Source organism: Neoarius graeffei, chromosome 18 (genome assembly GCF_027579695.1).
Source record: "Neoarius graeffei isolate fNeoGra1 chromosome 18, fNeoGra1.pri, whole genome shotgun sequence".
Lineage (NCBI taxonomy): Eukaryota > Metazoa > Chordata > Actinopteri > Siluriformes > Ariidae > Neoarius > Neoarius graeffei.
Window position 1 is genome coordinate 25217561 of NC_083586.1, and position 12567 is coordinate 25230127.

At 47.0% G+C, this 12567-nt stretch overlaps 1 protein-coding gene across 1 annotated transcript in view; it reads right to left on the bottom strand.

Annotated features, from left to right (window-relative positions):
* Positions 1 to 12567, bottom strand: part of LOC132866677 (FERM domain-containing protein 7) — a 129643-nt gene that overhangs the window by 88735 nt on the left and 28341 nt on the right. Inside the window, exon 2 of the mRNA XM_060899461.1 lies at positions 1373 to 1477. Within this exon, the coding sequence (XP_060755444.1) occupies positions 1373 to 1477 (105 nt within the window). The remainder of the gene's footprint in view (positions 1 to 1372; positions 1478 to 12567) is intronic.

The following is a 12567-nucleotide window of genomic DNA, read 5'->3' on the forward strand; positions in this document are numbered from 1 at the left end:
TACCCCCTGGCTCATCTTACCCCGCTCTCCCCTATTTGTGGAAGTGTATCATGACATGAACAAAGGAGATTTCTGAGGACCTCAGAAAAAGTGTTGTTGATGCTCATCTGGCTGGAAAAGGTTACAAAATCATCTCTAAAGAGTTTGGACTCGACCAATCCACAGTCAGACAGACTGTGTACAAATGGAGGAAATTTAAGACCATTGTTACCCTCCCCAGGAGTGGTCCACCAACAAAGATCACTCCAAGAGCAAGGTGTGTAATAGTCGACGAGGTAACAAAGGACCCCAAGGTAACTTCTAAGCAACTGAAGGCTTCTCTCACATTGGCTAATGTTAATGTTCATGAGTCCACCATCAGGAGAACACTGAACAACAATGGTGTGCATGGCAGGGTTGCAAGGAGTAAGCCACTGCTCTCCAAAAAGAACATTGCTGCTCATCTGCAGTTTGCTAAAGATCACATGGACAAGCCAGAGGGCTATTGGAAAAATGTTTTGTGGATGGATGAGACCACAAGAGAACTTTTTGGTTTAAATGAGAAGCGTTATGTTTGGAGAAAGGAAAACACTGTATTCCAGCATAAGAATCTTATCCGATCTGTGAAACATGGTGGTGGTAGTATCATGGTTTGGGCCTGTTTTGCTGCATCTGGGCCAGGACGGCTTACCATCATCGATGGAACAATGAATTCTGAATTATATCAGTGAATTCTAAAGGAAAATGTCAGGACATCTGTCCATGAACTGAATCTCAAGAGAAGGTGGGTCATGCAGCAAGACAATGACCCTAAGCACATGAGTCGTTCTACCAAAGAATAGTTAAAGAAGAATAAAGTTAATGTTTTGGAATGGCCAAGTCAAAGTCCTGACCTTAATCCAACTGAAATGTTGTGGAAGGACCTGAAGCGAGCAGTTCATGTGAAGAAACCCACCAACATCCCAGAGTTGAAGCTGGTCTGTACAAAGGAATGGGCTAAAATTCCTCCAAGCCGGTGTGCAGGACTGATCAACAGTTACCGCAAACGTTTAGTTGCAGTTATTGCTGCACAAAGGGGTCACACCAGATACTGAAAGCAAAGGTTCACATACTTTTGCCACTCACAGATATGTAATATTGGATCATTTTCCTCAATAAATAAATGACCAAGTACAATATTTTTGTCTCATTTGTTTAACTGGGTTCTCTTTATCTACTTTTAGGACTTGTGTGAAAATCTGATGATATATTAGGTCATATTTATACAAAAATATAGAAAATTCTAAAGGGTTCACAAACTTTCAAGCACCACTGTAGCACTTTGATAGTGATCTTGAGATTGAAAATTAGTACTCTACAGTCCTATGCATTATAAAATAAACACATGACTCACATAGTTGCCATTATGATGACGGAATTCCAGGCCAAAGTACTCTTTCTCCAGGAGCTTAAGGTGTCCACACACCTTGTTGAAAAAGTCACAGCCCAGGATTTTTTGCTATGAAATTATGACATTGGAGAGAATAAGATTATAGTAATGCACATAAAAGCCAATACTATTTGTTGATATTTAAATCATAGTCACAGATATTGGTCCTGTGCAATAGTCCTTATCTATGTTTTGCTTTAATAATTGTTTAAGATTATGGCCATATGCTGTATATGGTGGTGGAGAGAGCCAACATGTTGCTCCAAAATCTCCCAAATGTGTTTAATTTGGCTAAGATCTAGTGATTGTAAAGCCATATTATATAATTTCCATTATTTTCATATTCTTCAGACATTCAGTGAGCCAACATGCTCTGTTGATGGAGGCATTGTCATCCTGGAAGAGAACACTCCCATCAGAATAGAAATGTGACATCATCAGATGAAGGTTATAAGTCAGAAGAACATTGTATTAGTCTGCAGTTACACTACCCTTTCAGGCAGAGATATTCAAACTGTGGAGCAATTGCAGGTGGGGTGCAGATGAGATGGAAAATCATAGACACAGAACTTCAAACCAACCCTGGAATCTGGTGGACAAAGTTGGGCCACCAGTCCTGGAGTCTGGTGGACCAGCATGGAATTGAATTCACAGACAAGTTTATAAAGGATAAGGCAAGAAATGTAGTATTACAGCAGGAACAGGACCCTAAGGAGAATTTATGTACTGGGAAAATTACAATGTCCGAAACAGTATAAAAAAATGAAATTACATGTAATTTTAAATTAAATATGATCTTTAATGGCAAACCAATAAGACATAATAAAAGACAACAGTACACCACTGATCATGATATAATAATTCAGCTTAATGCATTGCAAAGTAAATAAAGAACAAATGAGTATTAACTCTAATGAACAATAACTAGGTAGAGACTAGAACTAAGTCATATTCGATATATATAACACTGACAAGTTTGTTAGTTCCATGTCAAAGCACTTTACTCAGTATAGTATACTACAATTCAGTGCATTTATATTATATTCAAAAATAAACAATTAATACATGCAACAACATAAATAAGTTAGCAATATTGGCACCAAAATCTCATTCACAAACTATAAAAAAGTAAAGACTAGAAGACATTAATAATGTTTGAATATATACAGTGGGGCAAAAAAGTATTTAGTCAGTCACCAATTGTGCAAGTTCTCCCACTTAAAAAGATGAGAGAGGCCTGTAATTTTCATCATAGGTATCCCTCAACTATGAGAGACAGAATGAGAAAAAAAAAATCCAGAAAATCACATTGTCTGAATTTGTAAAGAATTTATTTGCAAATTATGGTGGAAAATAAGTATTTGGTCAATAACAAAAGTTCATCTCAATACTTTGTTATATACCTTTTGTTGGCAATGACAGAGGTCAAACGTTTTCTGTAAGTCTTCACAAGGTTTTCACACACTGTTGCTGGTATTTTGGCCCATTCCTCCATGCAGATCTCCTCTAGAGCAGTGATGTTTTGGGGCTGTCGCTGGGCAACACGGACTTTCAACTCCCTCCAAAGATTTTCTATGGGGTTGAGATCTGGAGACTGGCTAGACCACTCCAGGACCTTGAAATGCTTCTTACGAAGCCACTCCTTCGTTGCCCGGGTGGTGTGTTTGGGATCATTGTCATGCTGAAAGACCCAGCCACATTTCATCTTCAATGCCCTTGCTGATGGAAGGAGGTTTTCACTCAAAATCTCACAATACATGGCCCCATTCATTCTTTCCTTTACACAGATCAGTCGTCCTGGTCCCTTTGCAGAAAAACAGCCCCAAAGCATGATGTTTCCACCCCCATGCTTCACAGTACGTATGGTGTTCTTTGGATGCAACTCAGCATTCTTTCTCCTCCAAATACGACAAGTTGAGTTTTTACCAAAAAGTTCTATTTTGGTTTCATCTGACCATATGACATTCTCCCAATCCTCTTCTGGATCATCCAAATGCTCTCTAGCAAACTTCAGACGGGCCTGGACATGTACTGGCTTAACCAGGCGGACACGTCTGGCACTGCAGGATTTGAGTCCCTGGCGGCGTAGTGTGTTACTGATGGTAGCCTTTGTTACTTTGGTCCTAGCTCTCTGCAGGTCATTCACTAGGTCCCCCCGTGCGGTTCTGGGATTTTTGCTCACCGTTCTTGTGATCATTTTGACCCCATGGGGTGAGATCTTGCGTGGAGCCCCAGATCGAGGGAGATTATCAGTGGTCTTGTATGTCTTCCATTTTCTAATAATTGCTCCCACAGTTGATCTCTTCACACCAAGCTGCTTACCTATTGCAGATTCAGTTTTCCCAGCCTCGTGCAGGTCTACAATTTTGTTTCTGGTGTCCTTTGACAGCTCTTTGGTCTTGGCCATAGTGGAGTTTGGAGTGTGACTGTTTGAGGTTGTGGACAGGTGTCTTTTATACTGATTACGAGTTCCATTAATACAGGTAATGAGTGGAGGACAGAGGAGCCTCTTAAAGAAGTTGTTACAGGTCTGTGAGAGCCAGAAATCTTGCTTGTTTGTAGGTGACCAAATACTTATTTTACAGAGGAATTTAACAATTAATTCATTAAAAATCCTACAATGTGATTTCCTGGATTCTTTCCCCCCATTCTGTCTCTCATAGTTGAAGTGTACCTATGATGAAAATTACAGGCCTCTCTCATCTTTTTAAGTGGGAGAACTTGCACAATTGGTGGCTGACTAAATACTTTTTTACCCCACTGTATATTGAATATATATTCAATACTGTATTGGCATGTGTCTTAATTCCATGTAAAAGGATCCTACTTAGCAATACTAACCACAGTCCAATCGATTTCAAATTATATATAACACTTACACAACACAATGATATGCAACATAAATAATTTAAACAATGCAATGCTCATTGAACATTTGTAATTTATCTCTCCAGTTCATACTGTTTCTATGCTTGTTTTACTTCCTCTTCTGTGTGCTTTTGTTTTGTTTGTGGTCATTTCTCGGAAAGAACATTAATCAGCGTAAAAATTTCAAAAAGTCTGCTATGGTTTTTATGTTTAGCATTTGCTAACATGTTGAAAAACCTTGTTAAAAAGTATACAAGGTCACATCGACCTTAAGAACTTTGGAAACATTTGGTTGGTGAGATATACCAAGGAAAAGGAGTGCACTCTCCAACAAATATAGGGGATTTAAAATGGCGATGTTCTACAGTGCTGTATGTGTAAAATTATTTTATACCTCAAACTTGCTGTTTAGAGCATCAGAATGTTTTAGGATTTCCGTTATTCTAGCCACAGTTATCTTATCTTTTGGGACAGGCTCTGTTTTACAAGGGTTAGACTGTGGAATATACCCTTGTTAGCCAGTTTAGAAAGACAGAACTCTCTCATTTCAATATTTTATGGGCCTGACATGCACACGCGCGCGCACACACACACACACACGCACGCGCGAGCGCGCGCGCACACACACACACACACACACACACACACAAAACTGCATTAGTTTACTACAGTTATTTTTCTAAGATCATTGATTGATTGATTGATTGATTGATTGATTGATTCCGAACAATAAAGAAGAAAAAAAAATGTGTAGTCACAAGGCAATAACATAATACTGTTCGGAAAGGATTAGGAAGAAGTAAATAACTTATCAAATCCTAACCCTCTATACCACCACTAATCAGATGTCACTTTCCACCAAAATAAAAATATATATAAAAGAAAACAAAAGCAACAAACAAAAAAGAAAACATTCCAAGACATACCAACATGGTATAATATAGACCAAATTAAATCATATATACTGATACTTATGTTATACATATATACACACATACAATACATATATACAGTACATACATATACACACACACACACACACACATATATAACTGTACATATATCCATACCATATATATATATATATATATATATATATATATATATATATATATATATATTCAGTGGCGGCTGGCCCATAGGAGGCGCTCGGGCACCGCCCTCCCAGATGTGGACGGGAAAAAATATTATATATATTGTAGCGCAGATAATGTGTGGGTGGAGCACAGAGGATGGCAGGACAACGTTTGGAGGTACAGGAAGCGTATTTATTCAGCAACTTTTCAGTTAAACTACGGCGTAAGCACACACGCACACAGACCCACACACACTCAGCCTCCAATCCCGGGTCGTGCTCCCTCTGCTCTCTCTCAGCCTCCTTAAATAGGGAGCGGTTTACTGGGGAAAACACACACAAAACACAGGTTAATTACCATCAGGTGTAGCGATTCTGCCACTCACCTTCCCTGGCTCCCCCCTCCTGTCACAGACCGGCGCTTGACCACGCCCCCGCTGCCACATACCCCCACCGCCCGACTCAGGCCGGGCGCCCGTCCGGCCTGCAGCCGACTCCCCCCCCCTTGACGGGAGAGGAAGTCCGCCACGACCATCTGCGCCCCCGGCCTGTGGACCACCTTGAAGTTGAAGGGTTGGAGTGCCAGATACCAACGGGTGATCCGCGCGTTGGCATCCTTCATGCGGTGGAGCCACTGGAGGGGCGTGTGGTCCGAACAGAGGGTGAAAGAGTGCCCCAGCAGGTAGTAACGGAGGGCGAGGACCACCCACTTGATCGCCAGGCACTCTTTCTCAATTGTGCTGTAGCGCCCCTCAAGCACTGACAGCTTCCGGCTGATGTATAGGACTGGGCGATCCTCCCCCTCCACCTGCTGGGACAAAACGGCCCCCAGCCCTCTGTCCGACGCATCCGTCTGTAACAAAAAAGGGAGAGAGAAGTCAGGGGAGTGTAAAAGTGGCCCCCCACACAGTGCAGCCTTTACCTCAGAGAAAGCCCGCTGGCATTGCTCCGTCCACTGGACCGGATCTGGCGCCCCCTTTTTAGTGAGGTCAGTCAGCGGGCTGGTGACGTCCGAATAATTAGGTATAAACCTACGATAGTAGCCAGCCAGCCCCAGGAACTGTCTCACCCCCTTTATGGTCTTGGGCCTCGGGCAGGCCGCAATCGCTGCTGTCTTATTAATTTGGGGACGCACCTGCCCGTTGCCCAAGTGGAAGCCCAGATACCGTACTTCCACCCGCCCAATCGCACACTTCTTCGGGTTGGCAGTGAGCCCCGCCCGCCTCAGCGACCTAAGGACGGCCCTCAGGTGTTGCAGGTGCCACTGCCAGTCATTACTATAAATGATGATGTCGTCTAAGTAAGCGGCCGCATAGGTGGCGTGGGGCCGGAGGACCCTGTCCATCAGCCGCTGAAACGTAGCGGGCGCCCCAAACAGCCCAAACGGAAGTGTGACAAACTGGTGTAAGCCAAACAGTGTGGAAAAGGCCGTTTTTTCCCGGGATAATGGAGTCAAGGGGATCTGCCAATATCCCTTCGTCAAATCCAGTGTCGAGTAAAAACGAGCCATGCCTAGTCGATCAAGCAGCTCATCAATACGAGGCATTGGATACGCGTCGAATTTAGACACTGCGTTGACTTTTCTATAGTCCACACAGAACCGGACCGAGCTGTCGGCCTTGGGAACCAAGACCACCGGGCTGCTCCAGTCACTGTGGGACTCCTCGACGATGCCCATTTCGAGCATGGCCTGAAGTTCTTCCTGAACCACCTTTTTTTTGTGTTCGGGTAATCCATAAGGACGGCTACGCACTACCACCCCCGGGGGCATCTCTATGTGGTGTTCTATGAGGTTAGTGCGACCGGGCAGGGGCGAGAACACATCCGAAAACTCGGCCTGCAACTGGGCGACCTCCGTGAGTTGGGTCGGGGAGAGGTGGTCTCCACAGGGGACCGGAGAGGTATGTGATGCCAATGTGCCTTTTTGGACCTCCGGCCCCAGCTCCGCCTTCTCCGGAACTACCGACACCAACGCCACGGGGACCTCCTCGCTCCAGAGTTTCAGCAGATTGAGGTGGTAGATCTGTAGTGCCCCCTCCCTGTCCGTTCGCCTAACCTCATAGTCGATGTCCCCGATTTGCCGTGTGACCTCAAAGGGTCCTTGCCACTTGGCGATTAATTTGGAGCTCGACGTGGGCAACAGGACGAGTACCTTATCTCCCGGAGTGAACTCTCTAAGGCGCGTGCCCTTGTTGTACAGGCGGGCTTGCTGTTCCTGGGCCTGCCGCAAATTCTCCTGAGTTAGGTGGGTGAGCGTGTGGAGTTTTGCGCGCAGATCCATAACGTACTGAATTTCGTTTTTACTTTGTGAAGGTCCTCCTCCCAATTTTCCCGCAGTACATCTAAGATGCCGCGCGGCTTACGCCCATATAATAATTCAAACGGGGAGAACCCCGTAGAGGCTTGGGGGACCTCTCGCACTGCAAACAACAAGGGTTCGAGCCACTTATCCCAGTTACGTGCGTCCTCACTTACGAATTTTTTGATAATATTCTTGAGGGTGTGATTGAACCGTTCAACTAAACCGTCCATCTGTGGGTGATAAACGCTGGTGCGGATCGGCTTAATACCCAGTAGCCCATACAGTTCGCTCAGTGTTCGTGACATAAATGAGGTGCCTTGGTCAGTCAGAATCTCTTTCGGGATTCCAACCCGGGAGATGACGTGGAAGAGGGCCTCTGCAATACTGCGTGCTGAGATATTGCGAAGAGGCACCGCTTCCGGGTATCGCGTTGCATAGTCCACCAGAACCAATATAAAGCGGTACCCTCATGTTGACCGATCTAATGGCCCGACGAGATCCATCCCAATTCTTTCGAATGGTGTCTCGATTAATGGTAGGGGCACAAGGGTGCTTTTGGAATGGCCGCTGGATTTACTAACTGGCATTCGCGGCACGCCGTACACCACTTACGGACGTCACTGCGAATCCCCAGCCAATAGAATCGGGCCATTATCCGGGCGAGTGTCTTATTCTGCCCGAGGTGTCCAGCCATGGGATTAAAGTGAGCCGCCTGGAATACCAATTCCCGACGGCTCTTTGGAATTAACAACTGGGTGACTCGCTCTTTCGTCTGAGTGTCCTGCGTCACTCGGTATAACCTATCCTTCAAAATGGAAAAATAGGGGAAAGACGGGGTTGCGTTCGGCTGGAGCGTTTGACCATCGATTACTTTCACTTGGTCAAAAGCATGCCGCAGAGTCTCGTCTCGTGATTGTTCCAGTGGGAAATCCGCGAGGGATTCCCCAATAGAAAGAGGAGGGGCCGGCGGCTCCTCACTCTGTTGCGGAGATGACGTAGACGGCTCTGCGACCGCAGCTCCAGCCAAAGCGACACCGGGACCTTCCCCTGTCAACCAGCAGGACCCACTCTTTACTAGGCGTGCCATTAAACCCTGAAATCCCGGCCAATCAGTCCCCAAGATCAAAGAGTGGGTAAGGCGAGGATTAACCGCCGCCTTCACTATCGATTTTTCCCCTCTGAAATGTATGTGGACCGACACCAACAGGTAGCTGTAAATATCCCCGTGCACACACAACACCTTCACCCCTTGTGCTCCCCCAATGCCTCATCTTGCACCAGGCTTTGGCGGATCGAGGTCTGATTGCAACCTGAATCCACCAACGCCTGATATGTAGCCCCTTGTACACTTACCGGTATGCGATATGCTCCGGCCCGATCGAGGGCAGCCTCTGGCGCGTCGGGGATCCGCACCACCACCCCCACCTCCATCGCTGCACACTGTTGCTGCAGGTGGCCCGGTTCCCCGCAGCGCCAGCAAACCGGCCCGGGCCTTCCCTCTGCAGCTGTGTTCTGGGGCTCACTCACCTGATGGGGGGGAGAGACAGACACAGAAGGGAGAAACGGGAGGGCACCACGGGTGCGGCGGGCTGGCTGGGGTGGCGCCGGCCCCCGCCTCCGTGGTGGGGGAATGGGGTGAGGACGGGACATGGGAAGAGGGGGGGGAGAAAGAGAGAGAGAAGAGGAGAGAGAAGACGATGTCGTCCATTGTCCTGCCGCCGGAACAGCCGCCAGATGATCCTCCGCCAGTCCTACGGCCTGATCCAGCGACGCCGGGCGGTGGCACTGGACCCACTCTGCGGTTCCGGCTGGTAAGCGGGCGATGAACTGTTCCAGCGCCACCTGGTCGATGATTCCCTCGGCGTCGCGATGTTCGGCCCTCAGCCACCGCCAGCAGGCGTCCCGGAGCTGCTGGCCGAACACGAACAGGCTGCCGACTTCCTCCATCCGCAGCGCGCAGAAGCGCTGGCACTGCTGCTCCGGCGTGCGCCCCACGCGCTGGAGGACGGCCCGGCGAAGGTCGGCGTAGGCCAGCCGGCGGTCGGCAGGGAGCTGTAGTGCGGCCAGCTGCGCCTCTCCCATCAGGAGGGGGAGGAGGCGTGCCGCGCACTGCTCCATCGGCCACCCCGAGGCTTCGGCGACCCGCTGAAACAAAGTGATGAAAGCCTTGGGGTCGTCCTGCGGGCCCATCTTGGTCAAGGTGAGGGGAGATGGGCCCGCGGCCGGGGCGCTGGTGGACCCCGCCGACGCGAGAAGCCGCCGGAACGCCTCTCGATCTTCCTGCTGGGCCAGCACCAGGGCTTCGAAGCGGCGCTCCTGCTCCTTTCGGAGCATGACGAGTGCCTGGTGCTGGCTCTGCTGAGCCGTGGCGAGGGCGTGGACCAAGTCCGCGAACAGGGAGGATTCCATGGAGCTGCAGGACTGGTGCTCCACCTTTCCCGGGTTTCGGCACCACTGTAGCGCAGATAATGTGTGGGTGGAGCACAGAGGATGGCAGGACAACGTTTGGAGGTACAGGAAGCGTATTTATTCAGCAACTTTTCAGTTAAACTACGGCGTAAACACACACGCACACAGACACACACACACTCAGCCTCCAATCCCGGGTCGCGCTCCCTCTGCTCTCTCTCAGCCTCCTTAAATAGGGAGCGGTTTACTGGGGAAAACACACACAAAACACAGGTTAATTACCGTCAGGTGTAGCGATTCTGCCACTCACCTTCCCTGGCTCCCCCCTTCTGTCACAGACCGGTGCTTGACCACGCCCCCGCTGCCACATATATATATATATATATATATATATATATATATATATATATATATATATAATTTATTTCTATTTATTTATTTATTTATTTTTTACAAATGTTATTATCAGTGTCAGTTTTACTTAACAGTGTGTGCCTACATGCAATCTGAATTATTTAAACAACATTTCCACCAACTGACTCTCATTCAACAGTGAATTTCCACCGACAGACTCGTATCATTTCTCTTCTTGGGCACTCGTCAAAGTGCCCCAGAAGTGCTGTGAAATAGCCAATCGTGTATGGTTGCAAGGGCAAAATAATAAATATTTGGCCAATCAGCATCGCCAAATTTAATGGTTTTGGGGCGCTGGAAATTTCGCCCCTGCTACAGAAAATGTGGGAAAGTTTTGGATTGCTATGGTGATAAACTTGAGGTCTCAGGTCAGTCAGTCAGAGAGATGATGGCGACGACAACAGTTGAGAGGCAGCTTCCACCAAATTCGGTGAGATCTTTGTTGAACTACGCTTTTGCAAGGAGGTCGATGGTGGAAAAAAATCCGTGTTAAGGAGCTGGGACCCGACAAGCCTGAAATAAACATCACCCAGCCAACCAAGGAGAAAGTTAAAGCCTACAACAGGACTTTTTGCAGGAGTTGGTTCCAGCGTAAGTCGTGGCTGACAGGCTGTGGAACAGCCAATGCACTTTTTTGTATCCTTTTCAAAAGTGACAGGTGTGATTTGACGTGGAACACAGACTGGACAAACTGACTTAAAGCACCTCTCTGAATGCATCAGGATATATATCAGCATGAAAGATCAAGAGTTCACATGGAAAACTGCGTAAAGCTAGCTGTGCTCAGAAGGACTAGCATAGCGGCGCAGCTAGACGATGGGCACCGCATTGCTGTAGGAAGGCACAATGAAGAGGTATTTGAGTCATCTCATCATCTCATCATCTCTAGCCGCTTTATCCTGTTCTACAGGGTCGCAGGCAAGCTGGAGCCTATCCCAGCTGACTACGGGCAAAAGGGGGGGTACACCCTGAACAAGTCGCCAGGTCATCACAGGGCTGACACATAGACACAGACAACCATTCACACTCACATTCACACCTACGGTCAATTTAGAGTCACCAGTTAACCTAACCTGCATGTCTTTGGACTGTGGGGGAAACCAGACCACCCGGAGGAAACCCACGCGGACACGGGGAGAACATGCAAACTCCGCACAGAAAGGCCCTCGCCGGCCATGGGGCTCGAACCCGGACCTTCTTGCTGTGAGGCGACAGCGCTAACCACTACACCACCGTGCCACCAGGTATTTGAGTATTGTATTGTATTTGATACCGTTCCTTTCCAAAGCAAAAATGGAGCCTAATATAGCTGTAAATTGTTAATTTACTTTATTTGTGAAACTGCTGATTTTGAAAAGGAAATTAAATTATTATTGTGGAATTGTTGTCATTTTCTGACTGTTCATTTGAATGCTTATACTGGACTAGGCAGGGAAATCTATTGGCACACCAGCCCCACCAAGAATTTTTTTCACCAGCCGCCACTGATATATACACACAATACTCATTATGATATAAATATATATCCGTACGTACCCATACACACATATATGCACTTATATTATCAATAGAATGTTATTGTAATTCCTTCTCCCTATACCTCATAAAGATCTGTTCCTTATACCTTTTTTTAAATTGGTTTATAGTTGTACATTTCATGAGCTCCACATTCAAACTGTTCCATCGCTTTACTCCACAAATAGAAATATTGAACATTTTTAACGTTGTCCTAGCACTGCAAGTTTTAAATTTCAGTTTCCCCCTAAAATTATAGCACCCCTCTCTATCCGAGAACATTCATCTCATCTCATTATCTCTAGCCGCTTTATCCTTCTACAGGGTCGCAGGCAAGCTGGAGCCTATCCCAGCTGACTACGGGCGAAAGGCGGGGTACACCCTGGACAAGTCGCCAGGTCATCACAGGGCTGACACATAGACACAGACAACCATTCACACTCACATTCACACCTACGGTCAATTTAGAGTCACCAGTTAACCTAACCTGCATGTCTTTGGACTGTGGGGGAAACCGGAGCACCCGGAGGAAACCCACGCGGACACGGGGAGAACATGCAAACTCCGCACAGAAAG